General features: G+C 34.1%; 2 protein-coding genes across 6 annotated transcripts; one reads left to right on the top strand and one right to left on the bottom strand.

Annotated features, from left to right (window-relative positions):
* Window positions 1–556: 556 nt before the first annotated feature.
* LOC138320881 (uncharacterized) lies at window positions 557–12,058 on the top strand. Of its 4 annotated transcripts, none has more exons than XM_069264167.1 (2): window positions 557–750; window positions 10,083–12,058. In XM_069264167.1, exon 2 carries the CDS (start codon window positions 10,476–10,478, stop codon window positions 11,346–11,348), a length of 873 nt encoding a protein of 290 aa, XP_069120268.1. In that variant the 5' UTR covers window positions 557–750; window positions 10,083–10,475; the 3' UTR covers window positions 11,349–12,058. The 4 variants fall into 4 exon arrangements, with proteins under 4 accessions (XP_069120268.1, XP_069120267.1, XP_069120269.1 ...); XM_069264166.1 differs by having other exon boundaries at window positions 557–958; XM_069264168.1 differs by lacking the exon at window positions 557–750 and adding an exon at window positions 3,940–4,162.
* A 112-nt stretch (window positions 12,059–12,170) lies between these two features.
* On the bottom strand, window positions 12,171–22,077 carry LOC138320880 (N-acetylneuraminate lyase B-like). 2 transcript variants are annotated; one of them, XM_069264163.1, is made up of 10 exons: window positions 22,054–22,077; window positions 21,201–21,262; window positions 20,805–20,875; window positions 20,139–20,226; window positions 19,059–19,113; window positions 17,661–17,736; window positions 16,570–16,662; window positions 15,185–15,330; window positions 14,539–14,710; window positions 12,171–12,539 (listed from the first exon to the last, which is right to left on the bottom strand). In XM_069264163.1, the coding sequence occupies exons 1-10, from the start codon at window positions 22,060–22,062 to the stop codon at window positions 12,379–12,381; spliced, it is 933 nt and encodes a 310-aa protein (XP_069120264.1). In that variant the 5' UTR covers window positions 22,063–22,077; the 3' UTR covers window positions 12,171–12,378. The 2 variants fall into 2 exon arrangements, with proteins under 2 accessions (XP_069120264.1, XP_069120265.1); XM_069264164.1 differs by lacking the exon at window positions 22,054–22,077 and having other exon boundaries at window positions 21,157–21,262.
* Window positions 22,078–23,225: the final 1,148 nt, after the last annotated feature.

Here is a 23,225-nt window from a genome sequence, read left to right as displayed (position 1 = left end):
TCAATTAGCTTGCCGTATCACCCGTTGAGATTGTAGACATTGCCGGTGTATTTATTTCAAAGACAGTTTTTTTTTCAAATAGAAATATGTAGAATTTGCAGACTCAATCGACAAAACTGTAGAGATCATGCTTAATGTAAATAAGGACCCACAAATGCATGATGTTAATCCAATAATTTGTAAATATCGGTTACAATATAAAAGAAAAGGTAGTAAATCATGTTGATCAATAGATATACTCAAGTGTTAATATTGGCAAGCATGTTGTTTATAATAACAACACGGAGAAACATAAATCTAACGCTGGCATGTAAATCATCATCATTAAAAAATCTCGTAGCCCTTTCAAAGAATTCGAAACAACTGTAAGATTATGCATGGTCATGAGTCGGGGATATTTCACTTTTACCGGTCACCATACACTAGAAGTCGTGTTCACAAGAACTGAACTTTTCCGTAAGAGTTAGTTCTATTCCATATACTCCCCATAATCCACTTGTAGCATTTATCAACTCAGTAGTCAATTTTATCCAATATATCGACTTAATTGTTTATGATGTACATGTGCTGGTGGTTTTAAAAATCCACGTCCCAGTAGGTAGATTGATAACGAGGTAGACAGACAGCGATTTTCGTGTGAAGTAAGCGCCTTCACAACCGTCAGTTTTCCTTTATCACGACAGGACATATTGATGTTCCATCGATTTACTGGAATGTTAAGTCATTGTCAGACCCAGGGGATCAAAACAGGTGACAGGGATTTATTTTCTATTTTCACTTTTTCAATTTACAATATTTTGAGTGACATTTTGATGTTATTGCCTGTGTCGATTGTCCGGGACACGATGTGATGACAACAATGGACTAACATAGGAGTATTAATGGTAGTATTGGGGTATATAACCGACTATTACTGCACTGGTACTCGTCAAACGTACATCGGACGTGACAGAGCGAGGTAACTATTAATTCACTATGATGTAATTATTGCCTGGGTAAAATAGGTTCTCATCTGTGTACATATTGTCTAACTCTATATTCACCTGTATCCTTAAAATGTTATTTGATACCCATAGAGGTAAATTGTAAAATGTTTTAACATGTGCAATCTGATATTAAGTCCAGTGGAAGATTCTTAACATACGTAATTATTGTACAACCACATTTATTATTCTTTTATTATTATTCTTTGAATTGTATCGAAGTCATCATTTATATGTTGATTTTACCATAATGATAATCGACGGCTTTTAAATTGAAATGACTTGTGTCTGATCCTTTTGTTTTTGTTTCTACATCTGTGTCAAGTAATAAAGGTCAGAATATTAAGCGGGAAAGGTTAAAAGTGGCTAAGGTTGTTTTGTAATATCGATATGTAACACCATGAGTTTATGAAGACAGTACCAATATAAAATATCAGTTTTTTATAATCTTCCAATCAAAATCTCTGTGGAAATCCTGTTTTATTTATGGATTCTTTTTCTCGTGAATATTAATAATTATTATCCTACTGTTTCATCCTACCGACGTTATTCATAATGTGATGAGAGGATTTCTTTAAACCAATGAAAATGATTTTCACAACGAAGATCAGAAGTTTTTTTTATTACAATCATTGTCTAACCAATTAACCTTCATTACTAATATTTTCGATATTAACTTTCTTAATCTAAGCAATATATAATTTATTATATAACTTTCAGTAAAAATTAAAGCATGTTTTCACGGAATAGCATACATGTATTTGCATGGAGTAAAATATATCTTATATATATTTTAAATGATTTAAATCAAAATGGGACTTTTTCTATGAATTAAAGATTTCATGAAATTCAGAGATTAAAAAGGCCAGTTATTTTCATGGAGCAGCTTCTACTGAAAAAATCAATACCGAGAACATACAGGATAACTTTTCTGTTGTATTCGTGATAAAAACTCTTAAGTACATGCGCAGTTATTTATGGATGGTAATGGATTAGGTAAATATTCCTCTTTATATACCTTTTATATATCGCAGATATATCTAAAAGCTTACATCAAAGTTATGCCTGTTTCTCAATCATTAATTATTTAACACGTTCTAAAGAGTTATGTAACATAAAGATTATATATTGTATGAGTACATAACTGTCTTAACATCGCGACCATGGGCGTTCGATAACTACACACATGTATTGACTCGTATTCTAGGAGGGGCACACTGGCTTTAATATATCGTATATTTTGTATATAAAGTATACTAGGAAGTTTTCTTCTATATCTATTTATTTGTAGAAACAAATCGTGTTAGCATTTAATATGTTTAGCTTATCGTTAAAACATAACGAAACTATTTATTCTTTAGTTCATACCTTAGTAGTGAATTACAAAGACAAGCGGTACAAATGACATCAAATGATCCAACCTTTCTGGTATCAGTTACAGGAAGTTTTAAGATTCCTAATTAGTTTAATGTGTATGGTGTCATGTTTTCATGTCGCGTCGTTATGTTTGTATGTCGTTATCACGTATGTATAGCTGTAGAAACCTTTCCATTATGTTATACAATAACAGTTAGTTGTTTATCTGGAGATACATCTCAAACGACAAGTACTTGAAATCGTCATGAGATCGAGTGCGATATGTTTTTCCTAAGTACGATTTTTTTCAAATTCAAATTCAAATATTTGATTAAAGTGTCACATGCAAGGCATACTATATTATACAGATAAAATATACAAATAAAAATACATCCTTACATCCAGTCTATATAAGACTTATGGGATACTAGCACAATTGGTGTGTAAGTGGCTAATTACAATTTATAATTTAACGGACAATTAATTATTGTCATTTTTTCTTTACTTGCGTCAAAGGTTCGTGGTCATTTTCAAAGATCAAACTATTTACCTAATTCAACATAATATATTAAAACTGTTTTGTCAGATCAAATAATTTTAATTTTCAGAAATAACTGTGTTTGAGAAACAAGAAAGGACCTTCCATAGTAAATCAAATATAGGTAAATAAAGCCCCACTTTTTTCCTTAAAAAACTTGCATTGGTCTATTTCTGTATTCGATATTGTAAATCAATTATCCATTCCAAACGTAGACTTGGCCTCAATTAAAGTATAACGTTACAGTATAATATAAGTAATGTATTAAATGGTTTCTAGTTGTAATATGTTTTGAGTAAATAGTCATAGTGCTGTCATTGGTACTCTATAATTACACAGGAGAAAGAATACCCTGCTCTCCTGCAGAGGAAAATCGTTACTGCTCACAAAATAATATAATACTGGATACGCTATATAATACATTTATCGCGGCATTCCTTTCTTTTCCCTTAAACATTCACAGAAAAAAAGATTGAGTTGATACTGTTCGAGTGATAGTTTACCTGTTATAATTAAACGCGTCTACACCATATATAACCGCGAGTCCCTACCCGGTCTGTCCTGATCCGACTCGGCTATTATTTGATAGGTATTAACACAGGTATATTATTATTCCTTATCAAAGACATCTTGTTTAATCTTTATATAGATCACCACTTGTACACCCTTGTTTAACTTGACACTCTCGTACACGGTATCCCTATACGTCTAGGGAATACACCCTTCTCTTAATTGCGTCGCTTTCTTTACATTGTATCCCTAGATAAATAAACATCTGAATGGGGCTCTATAAGATATCAAACAAACAATAATTTAGATTTAAGCTGAATGCAGCCTGTAGTGTAACACAATATCACCGGGTATTTAATTATTCCGGAATATTTCTACCCCTACACGTCCGGACAGGTAAACACCACCTAAAGAATATCCCGAAGTCGCAAATCCTAACGGATAAAATTATTTACTATTAAATTGATAAAATATGGCAATGATTACATAAATGGATTTAAAGTTACCAAAGTCCTGCCGTAGTTTAAGTTAAGGTCCCGATATAAAACACTAAGTTGATATGTAACCTTGCGTAGTTGCGTGTTAGCTGTATTTATTTACCTGCAAAGAGAGAGAAGTAATTTGTATGGTATTGTCCTCGGACAGAAGGGAGGACATCCAGGGTTTTACAACACCACATGGGGATTGAGTGACATTGTGTATTACTACCCGGACGTTCGGATTCTAATAGACTGTCATATAAATGTTCGTTTTTTCACGGACATTTAACAGTTGGGTCAGATATAATGGGTAAAATACACAAATCAAAACATACAATTGTGAGAATCTGTGTGAGTTAGGAATCGGGAATTAATGTTGGAGGTTTAAACAGGTGAGTAGAACAAATAATAAGTTTAATGGCCTTTTTTACTTTTTGAAATTATAAAACAGAAATGTCAATAGATTGTAATGTTAAATGAGGACTTGTTCGATAAATGAAAAGGAATGAAGCGGATTAAACGTAAAAGTGCTATCCAATAATACGAAGATACGCTGACAACAATTTTTGTATTCCAATTATCTAACGTTATATGTTTGTGTTTGGGTACTATTTGGGACTGCCGCAATCGTCGGTTGTAATCTTAGTATTTTCATTTTCTTGTTTGGATGTTTATCATCGATATTATAAATCGACTTTGACATTAACGTTGGCAGATATCACAGAAAGTTTTAGAGGCACATTTATCTCATGCTGATTTTGGAGAGCATTTCCTGTAAAATGTCTGGAATAAACTTCTACTACTGGACTGTGTAGAATTTTGAAACAGACCTTTCCCATCTTGAACAGTCTAGAGTAGACATTATTTCATATGTTTAGTTTGGTACAAACACTATTTTATGTGATAATTTTGGAGTCTGTCATAGTGTCATCTCCGGCTAGAATTTTTTATTACATTTAGCATTTCATCTCCTCGGTTTTTGTTTAATAATTTGCATTCAAGTCACCTGATGGCTTGTAATTTGTCAGAACGCTGACTGGATTTTGAGTCCTGTTTAGCATCTGGTGCAAGGTAGCACATTAAAGATGTCTAAAGTAACAGCTAGAATTATACCTCAACTATACACACATAGATCAAATGTTTTCCATGATGTTTGCTTTGACCACTGTTGGTAATTTGAGTTTCTCCATCCTCTTTCCTAGGCATTATATTCTTCCTCTGTTGAAGATAAGTATATGCCATCCTTTTTTCGTAGAACTTTTATTTACACAGTAGGCAGTTATAAACTAGAATAAATATCAGCTTTATCGAATTTATATATTTTTGTATATAAACCCGGTATCCATTCTGAAGTTCATGTAATTATCGATATATGTACTCAATCTACTCAAACATACTTAATATTATAAGTTTAGAAGTAAAATACAAAGCTTCGTTTTAAATATTATAACAGTTTCTTTGCGACTATTGCATATCACGTTTAGACTAAGTTCTGTTTACATGTTTGTTTGTTTTATTATAGTATCATTTTATTTTTATGTTATTTGTATATTCACTTTCAGGCCTAGGTTTGGAAGTGTAGAGGATATTTCTCCGCTCCTCACCCGACTGTAATAAATCAGTTTATTGAAAATTTCATCTTTGGATTATCCTTTTTCACATACTACATTAGAGCTAATTTCCCCAATACACTAGCTGTATCGCTGTGAAAGTACTAGATAAATTCAAGACAGCATTACCGCAAGAGGAGGTAACATGCGTATCTTAACAATATCAACACGTTTGTAAACCCATATAAACGTCGTTAAAAGATTTATAGTTTAGAGATAAGCTATCAAATGTAATTGCATTTCACGCAGATGTTACGTACGCATGTAACGCGAAATGTTATTGCATGTCATAGGATGGATCAATGCGTGTTTAAAGTGATCGAGTAATTATCATATTTATTGAGTCGGCGGTGGGAGAACTATTTACAGGTGTGGAGAAATACCATTTATTTATACCCGCCGTTATCATTCAATGGACGCAAATTAGGGATACACCATTAAACTGATATAATTTACTGAAATATTTTATAGACTAGGAAATCTTTGATACTCTACAAGATATGTTCAATATTCGTATGTTTTCTTTGATAAATATATATCAATAATGCAGATATCGATTCTCTCCGTAGACATAATAATTGTGTAGAGGTATATAAAAGGAAGTTGGGCAAGAAAAGTTTGCGTATACACGAGCTTCATTTCCCAGTCGTGTTTAGTCATGTCAGATTAATTTGAATAATGCTTAAATGCTGTATTGATTAAGACAGTTTCAAATACACACGAACGCCGTTACTTATTTTTATCTGAATACTTTAAAATGTAAATATCTCTCTTGTACACGTATTATCAAAATAATGAAATTGAGCCCAATAACATAGCCACTAACTTCATTTTCTTGTTCGGAAATTCTTGTCTACATACCAACTGCACATAAAATATTCTAGATCAATACTATACTCGGTATTTTGACTGCCTCAATATCACCGTTTATTATTTTAAAGGAAATTTCTCAAATTAAAATTCTTCACAGGAAAGAATTATAGAAGTGTAGGAAATAATGATAATAATAATAATATAAAAACAATGGTGAAAACAGGGAACGGAACCATTTGCGTTTTTGTCGAATATATTTATCATGTAGATCTATATAAAATCGACGGTGATGTGAAAAATCAACAAAGTATGACGTTGTTTGATTTAATTGCCTTAAATTTAACATTTGTTGAAAACACACCTGATGGTTATTAAATTGATTATAATAATGGATAATCCAGCCTTACGTTCAACAATGGAATTCAATTATTTTCAAACGTTAACGCTCTTTCCGAATACACGCCTTTTAGTTATTAATTAAATGATATTTATATGAAGTATGACGTCCGTCAATTGAAAAGAAAAAAAAAACTTCATGATAAATGACAACATAATGATCTCCATTGACATGATTATTAATATGACTTGGTTATACCGTCGATTTCAATGAGAGAATATAATATAAATCTGACCGTGGGGTCATAACAGCCACAATCGGTTTCTAATCCAATCTATCATACTTAATGATGACTGTTTGTGGACTTACAAATGAAATCGACACCGGTAGTTCATTACATGACCAATAACTGGATCATTGGAATCCGTATTTAACTTTATTAATAGTATTTTAACAGGGGAAAAATTTTATGTATATAAAAGTGGATGGTATTAATTTAGATAATAATAAATATTTCTCTTCAAATTACCATTTAAAACATATTTTTCATTGAAAATAATTAAAACCGTATTTGTTATTTCCTTTAAAGAAAAACGAAAAAAGAATGTACATAAGAAAGAGTTGGAATTTTGTTATAAAAGAATATACTAGAATATTGAAAGTGCTGCTATATGTTGAAAAAAAGTTCCAATGAAATTAATTGGAATTAATGCGATGTTTTGAACAGATTGTACAGGTGTTTAATAAACATCTAAATAACACGTATAATAATGTAAAGGGCTTTTTATCCATTTTTTGTTATTCGTTTTTTTAAAGTATTTAATTAGTCCTTATTATACCATTCCGTATTCAATCGGCTGTGAGAACCTACTCGGTAATGACCTATATAACAATATCAGACCTCGGGTGCCAGCGGCCATATCGATCAGAGCGAATAAAATATTTTCAGAAGGACTTCTCAAAAACAAGAAAACCGCCGGGGAAAGATTGAAGTGTTAAAATTATACAACTTCAACAATGTTAAAATATGTATTACATCGACGAGGTGAGTAAGTATATAGGTCTATCTCTTGGTCAAATATTATTGACGTGTTTGTTCACTGTTGAGATTTAACCTACAGACGCCTCAGTGCTTCATTTCTCTCATTGTTACTGTTTGGCCACATGTTTTGACTTATAAAAGATATACCCATATGCTTGAATTACAAACAGTAGAGATGAAAGTTCAAATGAAGATTTGATTGGAAGCTGAAGTATGTCTGTTTTTTATTATTAGAGTGCTGCGTTTTGATCTGATTTAACAACAATATAACTAAAGTTGTCGATAAGTATAAACTCTTAAATCATTTCTGGACGAAATTAGAGTTTATTTTAACAAATGTATATACATATGTTAAAATAAACTCTCTCTCCCCCCTCTCTCTCTCTCTAAAACTAAAATCTTGTAAATATGTATATTTTGCCATTTTTGTGTTCTTTGTCATATAATTAATTATAATTATGTAGGAAGAGGGCTTCATTTAAGTTGGAAAACTTGTGCCCGATCCCATTGTATATAAAATTACACAAACAACAACAAAAAGCAATAACGGAATTCTTCAGATAAAACCGGAAGGTGACTATCTACCTTATTAGACAGTCTGTAGACTAATTATAAATATATAGCATGTACACAAACAACTTTTTGTGAGTACTGTGTGAGGACATATAACGCTTGGTCTTTCATTGTTTAATGTCATATTAACAGATAACGAAATGAGGATAGCTTATGCTGTTTATTTCAGAGGTGTTTGTCTCTTTCTGAAATGTGGAAGCAACATAATTATACCACAATCTTACTGACTCGCACTGGCAAGCACTCCAGTCATTAGAGTGTTGTAAACGTAGCATTGTGCGCTAGGTAATATGGTCCCAAATAATCCCACACGTGTACTAGAACAGATAAGAATATGAAAACAAACATCTTTCATTCGTAAGGCTTACCAATCGAAATCACGAAAATAGCTTACAATCTATATCACGAAAATGACTTATATGCACTAATCGAAATTCCGAAAATAGTTTACCAATCGAAAAGCTTACCAATCGAATAGCTTACCAATCGAAATCACGAAAATAGGTTACCAATCGAAATTACAAAAATACCTCACAAATCGAAATTACGAAAATTCCTAAGAGCATCTTACCACGTGTACAATATTCACTGGAATGGGAAATCTTATTTTTCACACAACTACTTTAAGCATATTTACACTAAGAATCATATTTATTTTAACCATTCTCTGTGTATACTCCCTATTCATTACTGTTTGACTTGGAAATGCAAGGTACGATGTGATATTTAAGAATCTACACAAATTTATATGTAAAGAACGTTTATGTAAACATGGCATGTCCGGACGGCACAAGGTCTATTAAGACAAGCTAATATATCTTTTTAATGCATCACAAAGGCATATATTGTATATACATAAAATTGATAATAACTTTATCCTGGCTTGTCGGTACAGCATGGCATTGTTCAAACCCCGAACAATGACACGACATGATTGGCATTCTTTATTTGAGAAAAGTACCGGGACAAAAATGATCTGAGAAATACCTTATGATATATGATATCCACATTCTTGCATAACGCAAAATTTATCGATTTTTCCCCTGCGGGCCTCGGGTTAAATAAATGCATGTATTTTGATATCATTGTGGCGTCTTCTGTATATCGCCACGCGCTGGCCTGAAGTAGCATGCGCTACTCGTTTGTCAAAGGTGTCAGTTAGCTTAATCATGTTTAATACAAAGATACTGCTCCGTTGTCGAATATTGATTCTACTTGTTCTACGAATGTAGTCCTGGGTTTTGTTAAAGATAAATGCTTATAAATGAGTACATGTAGTTTTACACTACAAATGTATTCAAAGTGGGTGAGGACTTTATCCCTGAAGTGACTAATTTTACCTACCAATTAAGCCTGATCAATGCATATCCGTCAATGTATGCGACCTCTACTGATGTTGAACAGTAAAAACAAAGCAGGCAACGATCACCAGGGGGGTTTCATCCTGTTAAACATTCACTTCTATTTTAAAGAACGCTTTGATACTTTATCGGTAAAAAATTTCTTTGCGGTTGGGCATTCACTGAAATGTTAGAGCGATTACATTAAGTGGCCTGTATACGTTTTTAAACAACCATTATGTCTTTTATCTCAGAACTAGTATTCCACTTATCTTGTTCATCATACTTCAACTTCAAAATTACCATATCACCATATTGTGTAAGGTTCTGAAATGTCGAGAGTCAGCTAGACATTCAGTGGAACCTTCGTAGACACAGGTATTTGTTTTCTGTTGAAGATTTGTTGGGGATTAACCATGTAAAACATATAAGTGGCCGGACTGACAATCTTAACGTTCAAGTCTGATGACGGCAAGTGATTATGTCTATTTTTATTTACAGATTAAAATTGGCAGGCGAACTAAGGAGCTGTTAACCTGATAGAATATACAGTTACCAGTGCAGGACTGTAAACTGTGGACTTCCTAGTAAGGAATGGACTTTAAATCCATTAACCGAAATAAGGACTTCTGCATGAAACCAACTTCAATCGTATAGAACACGACTTCACAAAAGATAAGTCAGGGTCACCAGGATGAGAGGTTACTCCGTCACGTTGTGGTTCTTCTATGACACGTGAAGTATGTAACGGTTATTAACGCTATGTGAGGCATGCAGTGATGTAGGACCTTCTCAATAGCAGCATTTTCTATTGAAAGGAATTTATCTTTTGTTTCTCTCAAAATTGTTTGACAAGCAGTTGTTTACCTATTAAGAATACTACTTTTATTCAATATGGATGAAGGACGTCTTGGCATCGTTCGAAAGCGTGAAAACAGTCAACGGAAATACGTTTACATCGTCAATGACGTCATCAAATCAAAATGGGGCGTCTTAGACGAGCACATAGCAAGAGAAAAACTGCAACAATCTTTAGACTGGGAAAAATCAACTATGTCCGTCCGTAGGATCGTCATTCGTCAAAAGGTGTTAAAACAGTGTATGAAAATGAGGAGAGAAGGTGTAGCAACAAAAGTAAAGGAGCGCATGCTCGGGTATTATGGCGGGAAACCAATCCACGCCTTTACCCGTGACATCGACCAACAAATAGCGGACAATCATCCTAGACTTCGCAGACTTAGGAAGGTCAGAAAACAGATCCAAGAAAGTATAGAGACTGGTAAAATTCTCAAACCCGTTGAAATGTCAAAAAGAATGAACCATTTCTTCGAAAAACATTTCAAAGAAGAGAAAAAAGAACCAAAGAAACCGGAAAAAGAGGAGGAAGACGATGATGGTGATAAGAAAAAGGATATATTTAGTAGACATAGAGGGGCTCTGCCGCCGATTCGAGGGTTGGTCAATCCTTTTTACAAAGTAGTGCGGGACGAGGACGTGAGACCCAGTAAAGACGATGATAAAGCTGACAAACCTGACAATGATCAGGAAACATTTGACCGGCTAGTGGTGGAACAGGAGAATCCCGAAAAGATTCTTAATAAACACACAGTCCTACCAAAGATAACGGAGAAGGATCCACCAGCCCCTGGGACATGTAGTCCGGAGAAATCAATACCGAAATCTCTACGGCTGGAAAAGAAGGGTTCTCTTATATTACCACCGATCACACTCACCAAAGAAATGGTGGGGAAATCGACACGTGCGTAACAGGGTCATAGTCATACTAACTACACCCAACCTTACATGTTCAGGGATATCAGTATTTGTCAAGCGTTTTTGTGAAATATGGATATAGTAACTATTCTGCGAAATATGCATCGAAATTGTTGTTGAATGTACACCTGGCATCAAAATGATGACGTAATGGACGTGACACATATGTAATAAACGTTCGCGTGTGCAACGTTTTCGCTAAGCCATACGAGATCAACATTCATCCCACACATCAATGACCAATATCGTGTAAGAATTTGATATGACAAAACTATCACAAGACTCTCATCGGATATGGGATACTTTGAAAGGAAATTTACAGTATTTCTTCAATGGGGTTTGTGGTGTACACCAAGAATATGAATTACATGGGCCAATATTGTTTACAGAATTTCAATATAACGTCAAAATGAGTTAACCCACACTGTAACCAATCCTATTTTTGCGAGACAAATCTTTCGCGGTAGTTCAATGCGACTTCTATTTCGCGATTAATTGTATATACTTAACAGACATTGTTTGCGATAATTAACAAAAACGTGAAATATATATTCAAAAAGTGATTTACAGTATCTAGATCAATAATTGATTTCACACACTTATTGATTTTACACATTTATTGATTTCACACTCAAATCATCACGTTCACAAACTATATCTGTTATGAATGTACAAATGCACATAAATAAAAAAAATAAAGGAAACTTTTTTTTACGGTATGTTTTTAATAGAATTAGTTACGCATGAAGATAAAGTATCTGCCAATCAGAAAGTCGGATTTAGTATGAAAACAAATAAAAATTAATTATAACAAACTTATAAATACCGAAGACATTTATTTTGTTACTCGTGCTTATCTTACACACATCTAATACTCTGCATAAATGAAATGTTATTTTCAGAATGTTCCAGTACAAATTATAAGATGATTTCAAATGATCGAAATAAAAGGTTCGTGCATCTTATTCAGAACAAATTTGCTTTGAAAGCAGCACTCTCTAGTTGTGTCTTCTTATTTCTACAGTTAATGCCAGTCCATAAACCCGATACTTTCAATTTCAGATTTATAATTGGCGTACTCCTCCGGTGTCAGAGCACGCATTGGCTCCCTTGGGGGTCCCATATCCAGCCCGATCAGGGACATAATATGCTTCAGGGCCGCCACATTTCCACCCAGAATAGCTCCTGTCAAAAAACAGATAAACTAAGGATTAATTGTCATAGACTTAATTATGGTTTATTTTTGATCGTTATTGACAAGGCAGGCAATTAATATGACAACAAATCTATGATGTGTCAACACAACGAAACAGTTAGCAAAGTTTAGGGGCGGACAGACAAGCGTTCAAATATAAAACAATTACATATTTACACACAATACAATCAGGCAATATTATAGTTCAATTGTTTTATTACTACAAATACATCCATCTAACTTTAAAGCAATCAAAACATACCATGATATGTACAACTAAACCCTATAACCTAAACTATGACTACCAACATGTGGCTTCTTGGGAGTTACTCATACGGCTACAAACATACTTGTTATAAAGTAGACTTCTACCCTTAATTTAATTTGTCATTTAACCTTATTTACCAGGGATGCTCAATACAATCGCATATGATATATAACATTTTTCTGGTATATTATGCACCAGACGAACTTCATTATTACATAATTGACATTTTACAAAATTATGTCACTGCGACCTATATTTAGACATTAAGTTATATTTTCCAAAATGTTTTATTTTCAACATATAGATGCATTTTTATTAATGAAAAATCATTCAAAAATATCATTAATTTGGTTCCAACAAAACGGGACAAAAAACAAAATGCTCGTCCAGTTTAATCTCCATAACTCACAAGGGACTCCGACCTGACCTTAATCGTATGTCATATCATGATGTCCTAAACCCTGGGTATCTGTTAAGAAAAATTATGTTTATCAGTCATATCCAGACGGCCCACATTGACACTCCTCCCTTACATTTATATATCGGTATGCACCCCTTGAAAGATGCTGAAATAAGCGGCTTCAGAAGATAAGCATATTTGCTCTAACGACAGCTTTGACGCTTCAAAACATATTACATAAAACTTTTGAAGTTGCTTTAGAACATACAAAATCCTGATTATTTTGCACTTTATATGTGTACGTAGCGGGCAATTATAGATGCTAAAACATTGAAACGTCGGTTCTTTTTCATGAATTAGCACGAATTGGAGATACTTTTTGATCAGGCGACATAACTACACGCCTTAGTGACCACCTCTCCCAAATGGCCAATTTTAACACAATTCAACCTGTGTTTAAAGACAATCTGTCTATAAAGACCATTTCTCCGCTGTCCCTTGGTGTAATAAAGTGTCTCTACCTTGAGAGGAGAATCGCATGCATTGCATGTAGGAGGATCCTCTCCTCTTATCAGATGCACTGATCACATATATATGATCAGTTTTGACCTTCCACTTCCTCAATTCGATCTATGCGACTGCATAAATGAGGACTAAGTCATGTTGTAGTTTTAAAAAAAATGTAGCTGAATAAATGCAAGGTTTCATATCGGTGTATGGTAGTTTCAAATATGTTTGTGTTAAGTACAGTCTTGGCTTGACTGCTTTATCAACCTTTTCATTTCCTTTTATGCCAACTTGGCTGGGAACCAATATAACTGTAATTTTAGTTTTAGACATTACAAATATTTGAATAAGACAATTTTTGTAATAATGTTTTTTTATGATTTCTTGAATGCAAAGTTTGAAGGACTGAAAGAGAGTAGGAACTGCTTTGTCAATGCACTGTTCTACGATGTAGCCAAGAATCAGCTTCCGCAGAGAAAATAGATACACCACCTGGAAGTCGAATAGACGAACAACGATCATATAGCATATTGCTGCAACATTCTTGCTATCTTTTTAACCTCTATGTGTATACTCTTCGCACGTGCAAAATATTAAACATTCTTCACAGCCAATGGTACTTCAATTAATTATTAATATTTTTCATTGCTTTAATGTCAAATCTAAATAATATCATCAACGTAGGGGAAATAACTCCTACAGGACACTCAGCTGGCAAAATTGAATTGTTAAATCGAAGCATACAATCAGTTTTTAATTTGTAATAATGTAACGATTACTTTTTAAAACTGATCTTCTGTAATGATTTACCTACCATAGCGATAAATGATCCTACATAGACGTTGTCCGTGTATCTGTTCATTCCGTGCGCTACTGAAGTCGCCTTCCTTCAGCTTCTGTATCATTCTGTGGTACATATCTGGCGCGAAGTTGTGTAGACTGCCAACTGCTCCGTGGGCTCCTGTCACTAGGCCCGCCATCAGTTGCTATAGAAGCAACAAATAGTGGTATTTGATTAAAACAATAACTCTACACCATAATTCGGGGTAAAAATATCAAAAATATCTGTTAATGGTAAAGAAACAATTACACAAACCCTAATCGATAAACGAAATGGGTGACAAAAACATAGATTTTACTGAGACATAGAAAACAGTAATACGACCAGCTGCTTAAGAGGAATTCGAATCCCGTGTTCATTGAAAACCTATACAAGATACAAATCTACAGAAAGTAGGGTTAAATGGTAATCTCAAATTATCAAACACGAAAACATCAGGAATTTAAAACGATTGTCGACATCAATACACAGGAAAACACACACATATATACTCTTTACCTCCATTGCAATATGTCGCCAGACGTCGGTGATTCTCATACACTTTATGGTACCAGTATCGGCACCAGATTCCAGACTTGGATTTGCCTAAACCTTTATAAAATATCAAAAGAACACTTACCTCGTCACACCCGTACAGCAGATTGAAGCGTCCATCCTCCACGAATCTACACCCTATCAGGTCTACCAAGTCCTTGTCAGAGAACTTCACCCCAGCAAGGTTAGGGATCTCTTCTTTTGCACGGATCAAAAAGTCTTCCATATTCACTACAATAAGCGAAATAGTTTTCGATATTTTATTTGAATCACAGATACAAATACGACACACTTCATTACAGTGAGGCTGGGAAATATGTCATAGTTGAAACGTTTGACTCTTAAAGATGTCAATCTGTATAATCTATTATACAACAAATCACCTAGAAACGTTCCACGAACTTTGACCTTAAGGATGTACACCTCTGAGAAGTCAAAATTTTCTTGTATTAAACTTTTTTTCTCATATAGATTTTTGGAAAAAAGAGTTCATACCATAAAAGAAAATGGAAGAAAAAACATATGTCCGTGTGCTCGTTTTTGAGATTTTGTCACTCAAATACACCTAGTTGACAAAATATTGGATTTTATGGGAATTTTGCCGTTTTGACCATATAAGATAAAGATTAAAGCCATAATTTCCTAATGAGGTGTTTGATATTTATGAATGTTTGTAGAATTCATTTTCTAGTAGTCTTCTTTAAAATAAACCAGTTTTGATCAATTAGACTAATATTTTTTTCTCAGAATAACAACATATGCTACCCCTACCCCTTAATTTTGTGCTACCAAATGCACCATTTTCAGCCATTTTTGCCAAATTTAACCCTTTATAGAAAAAGTTCTGGTATTAAACTTTTGTTATTCTTTTGCATATCAATAGGGAAACGGTTGTTCTTTCTAAATCAGGAAGAAAAATTGGGGGTCCGTGTGCTTACTTTTTTGCCCCATTTGAATTTTTGTTATTTTTCAGTATTTTAGAGTAAAAAATAAAAGTGCCCAAATTACCATTAAATGTAAAAATAAAGTCACTAAAGTGTATCGTTTCACATATTAATGTTCAATATTTCAATTACTACGAACCTAGTAAGGATTTGCAGCAAAAATTAGCTAAATACAGCTAAAAATGCTGGCGCAGTAATGATTTAAGTAAAAACAATTTCATTAAAAAATGGTAAAACTGTGGCTCTACTTGAAGCGAAAAAAGACACAATTTCAAAATGGCCGCCAAATGGGCCATTTCTTAAAATCCCCGTATAAAGAAATCTACTAAAAATAGAAATACAATTTTTTTATAAAATTTGCATCTGGCAACTTGCTACAGATACTGATAAATTATATTTGAAAATCTCATAACTTCTTTGGTCTATGTTGAAACGAGACTTCAACGGGACTGAAACCTCAGAAGAATACAACCTTAAGATCAGCTTTGATAGCATCTGTAAACAATTAGACTAGTGAAGTACTCACGGTAGACGTGTGACATGACAGGAAGATGGTAGTAGTAAAAAGGCAGGTGAGGGGCTTCATCAGCGACCGCCTTACAGTACCGCACCAGGGCATCTGAAACATAACATCTAAAACTTAAACACCCCTTTATAGAACCGCACCAGGACATCTGCAACATTACATCAAAGTCTGAAACATCCCTACACAATACCACACACCAGGGAATCTGGAACAACAGATCAAAGTCTAAATAACCGCACACAGTGCAGCAAAGTATACAAAACAGTGTTATTATATGTATGCCTTAATAATACCGAGCATATAAAATACTGCATAAAAGCCTTAAAGCTATATATGTGTTGTACTTTTCATCCTCCCGAACTAAGAAGAGATTTTAATATGTTATTCGTCACCAAAAAATTACCACAATCTAAAGAATTACAATACTCACAATAGGTTTTAAGTTCACAAAGTTAAATAAGTGGTCAAAAGGCAGTTCTGCCAACAACCATAAAGATTACGTCTTCAATGCAGTGAAATGAGTATACACGTTCACATAGAAGCAAAGCTGTGGTTTACAATTTCAGTTCACAGCAACTTTAGAAACTGATGTATTTTCATCTAAACATGCTTAAATCATATCAAAACAAAAACTACAACAGTACATAAATTCTGTGTTAATGCAAATGCCTATAAGGATGTCTGTGTCTGTTGAAAGATTTTCACAGCTTAATTCGTCAAAACTGATGGGTTCTTGAAGAAAAAAAAACCACTTCAAATTTTTACCTCAGTTATGGCACATATAACTTTTAACATGTCAAAACAAAAGAACACCTATCAATCGAATATGTATGTGTCTTGACAACCTTCGTTCTGCAATGTGCTTATGCGAAGAGTTGTGCACATGTCTAAGCAATTGACGCAGGGTTTATAAGGCGAGTTCAGAACTATAATGTGTTCCACTACAAAGAAATAAAGAGGTTCTAAAAATTTTGGTCAGTCCCACAAGAAAATCACGATTCAGAAGTCATCATGGCCAGTCCCGTAATTGTTTATAAAAATGTTCTTTAAGATGTTTTAAGATTTCTGGAATATATACGTTGATATCATACCTATATTGGTTGGTTTAAAGAATAATGGAGGTAGTGTAGCAATAGCATCAGCTCCTGCTTCTACTGCATGACGAGTCTGGAAATAATTATAACATTACATTTTAAATCGGTATCAAGGACGTAGGAAGCGGGGTGGGGGTGGTGGGGGAGGGTGGGGGGTGGGGGGCAGGGGGCAGGGGCAGGGGCAGAGGAGGCAATTCCCCCCTCCCCCCGTTCCCCAGGACGGAGGGGGGCAAACATGTCTTTTTGCCCCCCCCCCCCATTTTCGCCAAGTGAAATGTTCTAAAAATGCATATTTGAATGAAAAAAGGTCTTCCTGTTCATTTTTTGTACTTCATTTTAGAAAATTTTCCGCTGCGCGGCGCGTTTCCTAAAACGTTCAAGCACGTAATATTCAAATCTTTGATAATGAAAATTCAATATCTTAGCAAGACAATCAATTCATTATTAGTTTGAGTTACACAACAATTTGCCGATGGTGTGAATCCGGTATGTTCAGTTGCATAATTTAATGACGACACTCACAATTATCATTTCTAAATGCAGGTAACTTTAAATCGAAAATTTACAGTGTTAAGAACGCTTTAAAATCATCAAAATACATTGTAAAACTAATCACAGCCATTCAAAATCGTAATATTTTTCTCGGGGGAGATCCACGGACCACCAAACAACAAAAAATTGCGCCTTCAGCACTTGCAAATTCATCAAAAAACATCGTAAAACTCATCTCAGCCATTCTAAATCGTAATATTTTCCGGGCGAGACCCCCGGACCCCCCAAACACCAAAATCACGTGCCTGCGGCGCTCGCAAATTCAATAAAATGCATTGTAAAGCTCATCTCTCCCATTCAAAATCGTACAATTTTTTCCCGGGGGTAGACCCCCGCACCCCCTAAACACCAAAATCTCGCGTCTTCGGCGCTCGCAAAATCATCAAAATTCTAAAACGTAATATTTTTCCAGGGGATAAAGCGGACCCCCCAAATCCCACGCTAATTTGCATATTCGTTAATTTCCTGTTAGCGACGCCACTTTCTATATAGAACTGATGTGTACAAGGATTAAATGTAATGATATATGAAAAAAATCAAGTATCTCCTGAGGCGCGCGAGGGGGGGTTGTTGTTGTTACGAAATATTGAGGTCCTTTGGCCCCCCCCCCATTACGTTTCATCTTCCTACGCCACTGGGTATCAAATATCGATAAGTCTTCAGCCGATTACATTGTTTCCCGCTGTTACACTGTGACAAAGAGGAAATCCTCGCGTTACTCCGATTCCGAAAATCAAATGGATAAATAGAAAGGAACAACAACGAAATTGTTCTTCCCTGTTATACATTATTCTAAACAAAGCAGAAAAAATTAAGCTATCATATAAATAACAATCCTCTTACCAGTTCCACACTGTCTATCATGTTCATACAACCCACATGGACCATTACTGAAATCCTGTTGGTAAGATAGAGCTGATGATACATACGCAAGACAATAGCTTCACTCTTTGTGATTAACCAATGCAATACATCTTCAAAAATGTTTACTGTATACGGACACTTTTTGGAATTTCTAATAAAACTAATAACGCTCTTGTTGGATTAACATTATAACTGCTCTTCTCTTCTAAAAACCTATATTGTAATTTTAAGTATTATGTTTGTTGTAAAATTGTATCAGGAGAGGTCTTTAGATAGATTTGAAAACTCCCACTGTATATATTAGATACCATAAATCAAAACATTATAAACGAAGTTGTTGAATTGGATTCAATATAATGAAAATATAAATATAAAATAAGAAACACAATTTAACAATTTATTGACTCGTGCCTTATCCGGGACTCGAACTCACGATCTACGGCACTCGCCTATAGCTAGCCAAACATATCTGCGCCTTCTACCACTGCGCCACATCCCCATCCCCCAAAAGGATGTTGCTATGACGAAGTGATAGTCGGTTCGATATGCTGACATGATCTTTGGATCAACTGATCAACAACACAGTGAATTAAATATCAAAGAAACAGATGTAACAAAGCACGACAATTCATCGACTCGTGCCCTATCCGGCCCTCGAACTCACGATCTACGGCACCCAATCGCCTAGCCAAACATACCCAAGCCAATTTATTGATACAATAAATTAAAAACATTAGAAGTACATGTAGTTGTTTTCGATGTGTTGGTATTCGTAATGATCATTTAAAATTGATTAACTACTATTGCAAGTTCATCAGAAGAGTTGTAACAATACTGTTCTATATATCTACAGATTAATGACAGGTGTTCCCATGTTTTATACATTGTATAGGGCCTATACAATTCGGAGTCGAAGTAGGCAATATAAATATATTTCGTATTTCATTTGAAAGCGTTTTCTTCGTTAAAACAAAAGAAAAGCCCGCACAATACAACTAGACCAAAAATCTCTCAATAGATAATACTTGTTGCACTATCCCTGGTACTATTATAACGTACCGTTTCTTTGAGACACTGATCCATTTCTCAGTAACAGTTTTCCTCTCCTGGAGGGTTAAGGACTTTCCTTCACCTGTAGTCCCATTCACTGTAAAATAAAAGGAATCTCTTCTATCTATTTTGTTATCTTCCAACCTTTATCATGGATTTTTGTTCCAAAGAATAACCAAATACCTCGCGGGTTTCTGTTTGTTATGTTGTAAAATAATGCTGTTATGTGTACGACGTACAATATACATGCATTTAAAAGACGTATTGTGATCTGTCTGTACTATGGTAATGGAATAAACTTTCGGGGAAAAAGGAAAACACATGTCAAGAATGATCAAAATAAGAAAATAACTTGTTCTGTATCTTAGTATTTCTACCTATCAAATAATTCCTGTTCAATCCCTTACATATTTAAATATAATTCAAATATAGATATTTGTTTTATTGTATATGTAATTAATTTCCAATTTACATCTTGGATATCATCTTTCTTCTAATTCACTTGTTTTCGACTTTAAAAACCCCGATAACATATAAATGATGTACATCTAAAAGCGGAAATTGTTTTTGGAGAAAATATATAATTTGATATCTGAAGAAAACTAAAATAAGAATGACTGAATATCAAGGATATTGTGATCCACGGTTTTAGTTTTTCAGATACGGCTAACCTACCGTATATGTGACGAATGTTGTGCTTCAGCAGATGGTCACAATATGGTTCTATCTTGGACAGGTCCAACTCCCTATAGGGTAAAACAGCTAACTACATTATATAGGTCTACCTGCACCAAATATTGTATTAGCACTTATCGGATTTTACCAACGCAATGCAATTAATTAAGTTGATACGGCAATTTCTTTTAAAGTAAAAAAAATATTATCATACTTTGAACAATACCCATTTCAAATGGATTACGATATAAACTCCATTATCGTGCTGATATCAATAAATGACGAGGTCAATACTTAACTTTGTCTATATTCAAATTGAGTTAATTAAATCAGCACATATGTTTCAACAAACCTTTCAAATATTTTGATGTTTACTTCCATAAGGGTTTCTGTTACCTTTTGTCATCAAATGGTGTAAAGACGGCGGCTACAAGGCCTTCTACCCAATAATCTGTTGTCTGTGGAGAAAAATGGGAGAGCCTTAATTTGATTCTTCGTTAATATAATTTTATTATAATATCTCTGCGTCAGCATTCTGAAAGCTGTTTAAACTGTTGAAAAAATGTTCTGAAAGTGTCTGTAGATTACAAGGCGACACTTTATCAAAGAAGACACTTGTTATAATTTTATATCTGATAGTCCTTGACATATTTTGTTTTTAAAATTGTGCTATCGAAATGAAGTGACCTTTTTATTTGTTATCTTTATATAAGAATGATAATGACATCCTTATTTGTTTTTTTTAACGTTGCAGACTTTTGTCTTAAAACTGATCTATATAGTGTAACAGGCCGTATCGACACAGTGACATACATTTAAAGTCAATGCAATACTTTGATAAAGAATGGGTTATTTACATTAAATACAATGACGTTTCCAATATCCTTATCAAAACTTTAACTTTACCCGAGATGATCAGTAAACAAAAAGATAACTCGGAGTGGGCCTCCCTCTGTGACTGTATCATTACGTATACCAGCATTAATGAAAAATGTTGCTATATGCTATACAATTGGGAACATATCTATACATAATTACACAGTACACACATTGCACCTCTTCTAATGTTGATAAAGTTGCACACGACCATACTAATTTTTACATTCAAAATTCTGATTATTCATAGGGAATACTTGTATTAAATTATAAGCAAAATGGTTTTTGAGCGAAAATCGTAAGAATATTCTGTCCTATCATTGAAGTATAAGCAAAAGCAGTTGCCGGTCTTTCATAAACATGTTTATCTTACCTTAGCCATGGTCAGGGCGAAGACTGACTGATAATGTGATAGTCTATCTATCTACTGCTGATTTAGGTTACCTTCCCGATATAGCATTAGATATAATGTGACGATTTGTCGCTAGTTATAATACATTGTACTTATTAGCGATATCAGGTTTTGTATGATAGGTACTGTGGATGAAATGGGTGACGCATGCTCCACCAGAACGTCTGGTTCTATACTTTTTTCCCCATGAGACCCTCACCTTGTTCATCAATAAGTTCTTTCCATAAAATGATGTGCGTTCAAGTATTTGAACTTGTTTAAAGGCTATTATGAGGATATTATTCGCCGTTGAAATACATTGTACAGCAAAAAAAGTAAATTTCTAACATTCGCTATCAGATTCTTATTTTATTACTTTGAACTACAAAATCAATAATTTAAATCGATGAACATATTTACATTTTAAACATCCTACATTATATTAGCGACTTCTTTAAACGGTCTTTTACTCAAGTATTCTCAACTTGATGTTGTCATATCTTCACATCTAACGCTTCATTGTCACTTTAGATGTCATACTACGGTTTGACGTTCTCTATTAACAGGCTCTTTAAGAACGTACCAGGTTTAGATGGTAAAGAAAAGCTGGAGAACCGACCAGTGGTCAGCACCTGTCAACTGCCGCTTATTGGATTCGAACTCGGGATCCAGAGGTGGAGGTCGGGGCATCTTCACCACCCGGTTACCGTGGCCACAACGCACAATCGTGATCCATGCAAGGGTGTAACCTTATTGGAAACATAATCAAAATATAGTAATGGAACGGAAATTTTGTCTATATTTCAGCAATGCACTTTGTCTGTTTTCGTTGAACAGAGGACGCAAACGCTCTCAGAACTCATTGTTCTCATTTAAGAGTCATACTACTTCTTTTATGAAGATAATCTTTCAATCATTATCGGGTGTATAGAAGTTAGCAACATTGTTGAATATTTTCAAGCTATTACAACACAAGGTTATAATTTGACATTTACATAATTTGTAGAAGATAATATTGAGGTAAACATGTTGCTGATCCATAGATTAACTAGGATATTCTGTTTGATTTTAGACTTACTGTATTCATTTTAAATATGTTTTTCATTCTAATCTATATAAAAATAGAGTAAATCCGCCATACATGCCTTATCTGA

This window comes from Argopecten irradians, chromosome 4, assembly GCF_041381155.1.
Source record: "Argopecten irradians isolate NY chromosome 4, Ai_NY, whole genome shotgun sequence".
NCBI lineage: Eukaryota > Metazoa > Mollusca > Bivalvia > Pectinida > Pectinidae > Argopecten > Argopecten irradians.
Note: the sequence above shows the minus strand (reverse complement) of the source record. Positions and strands in the feature narration are given on the sequence as shown.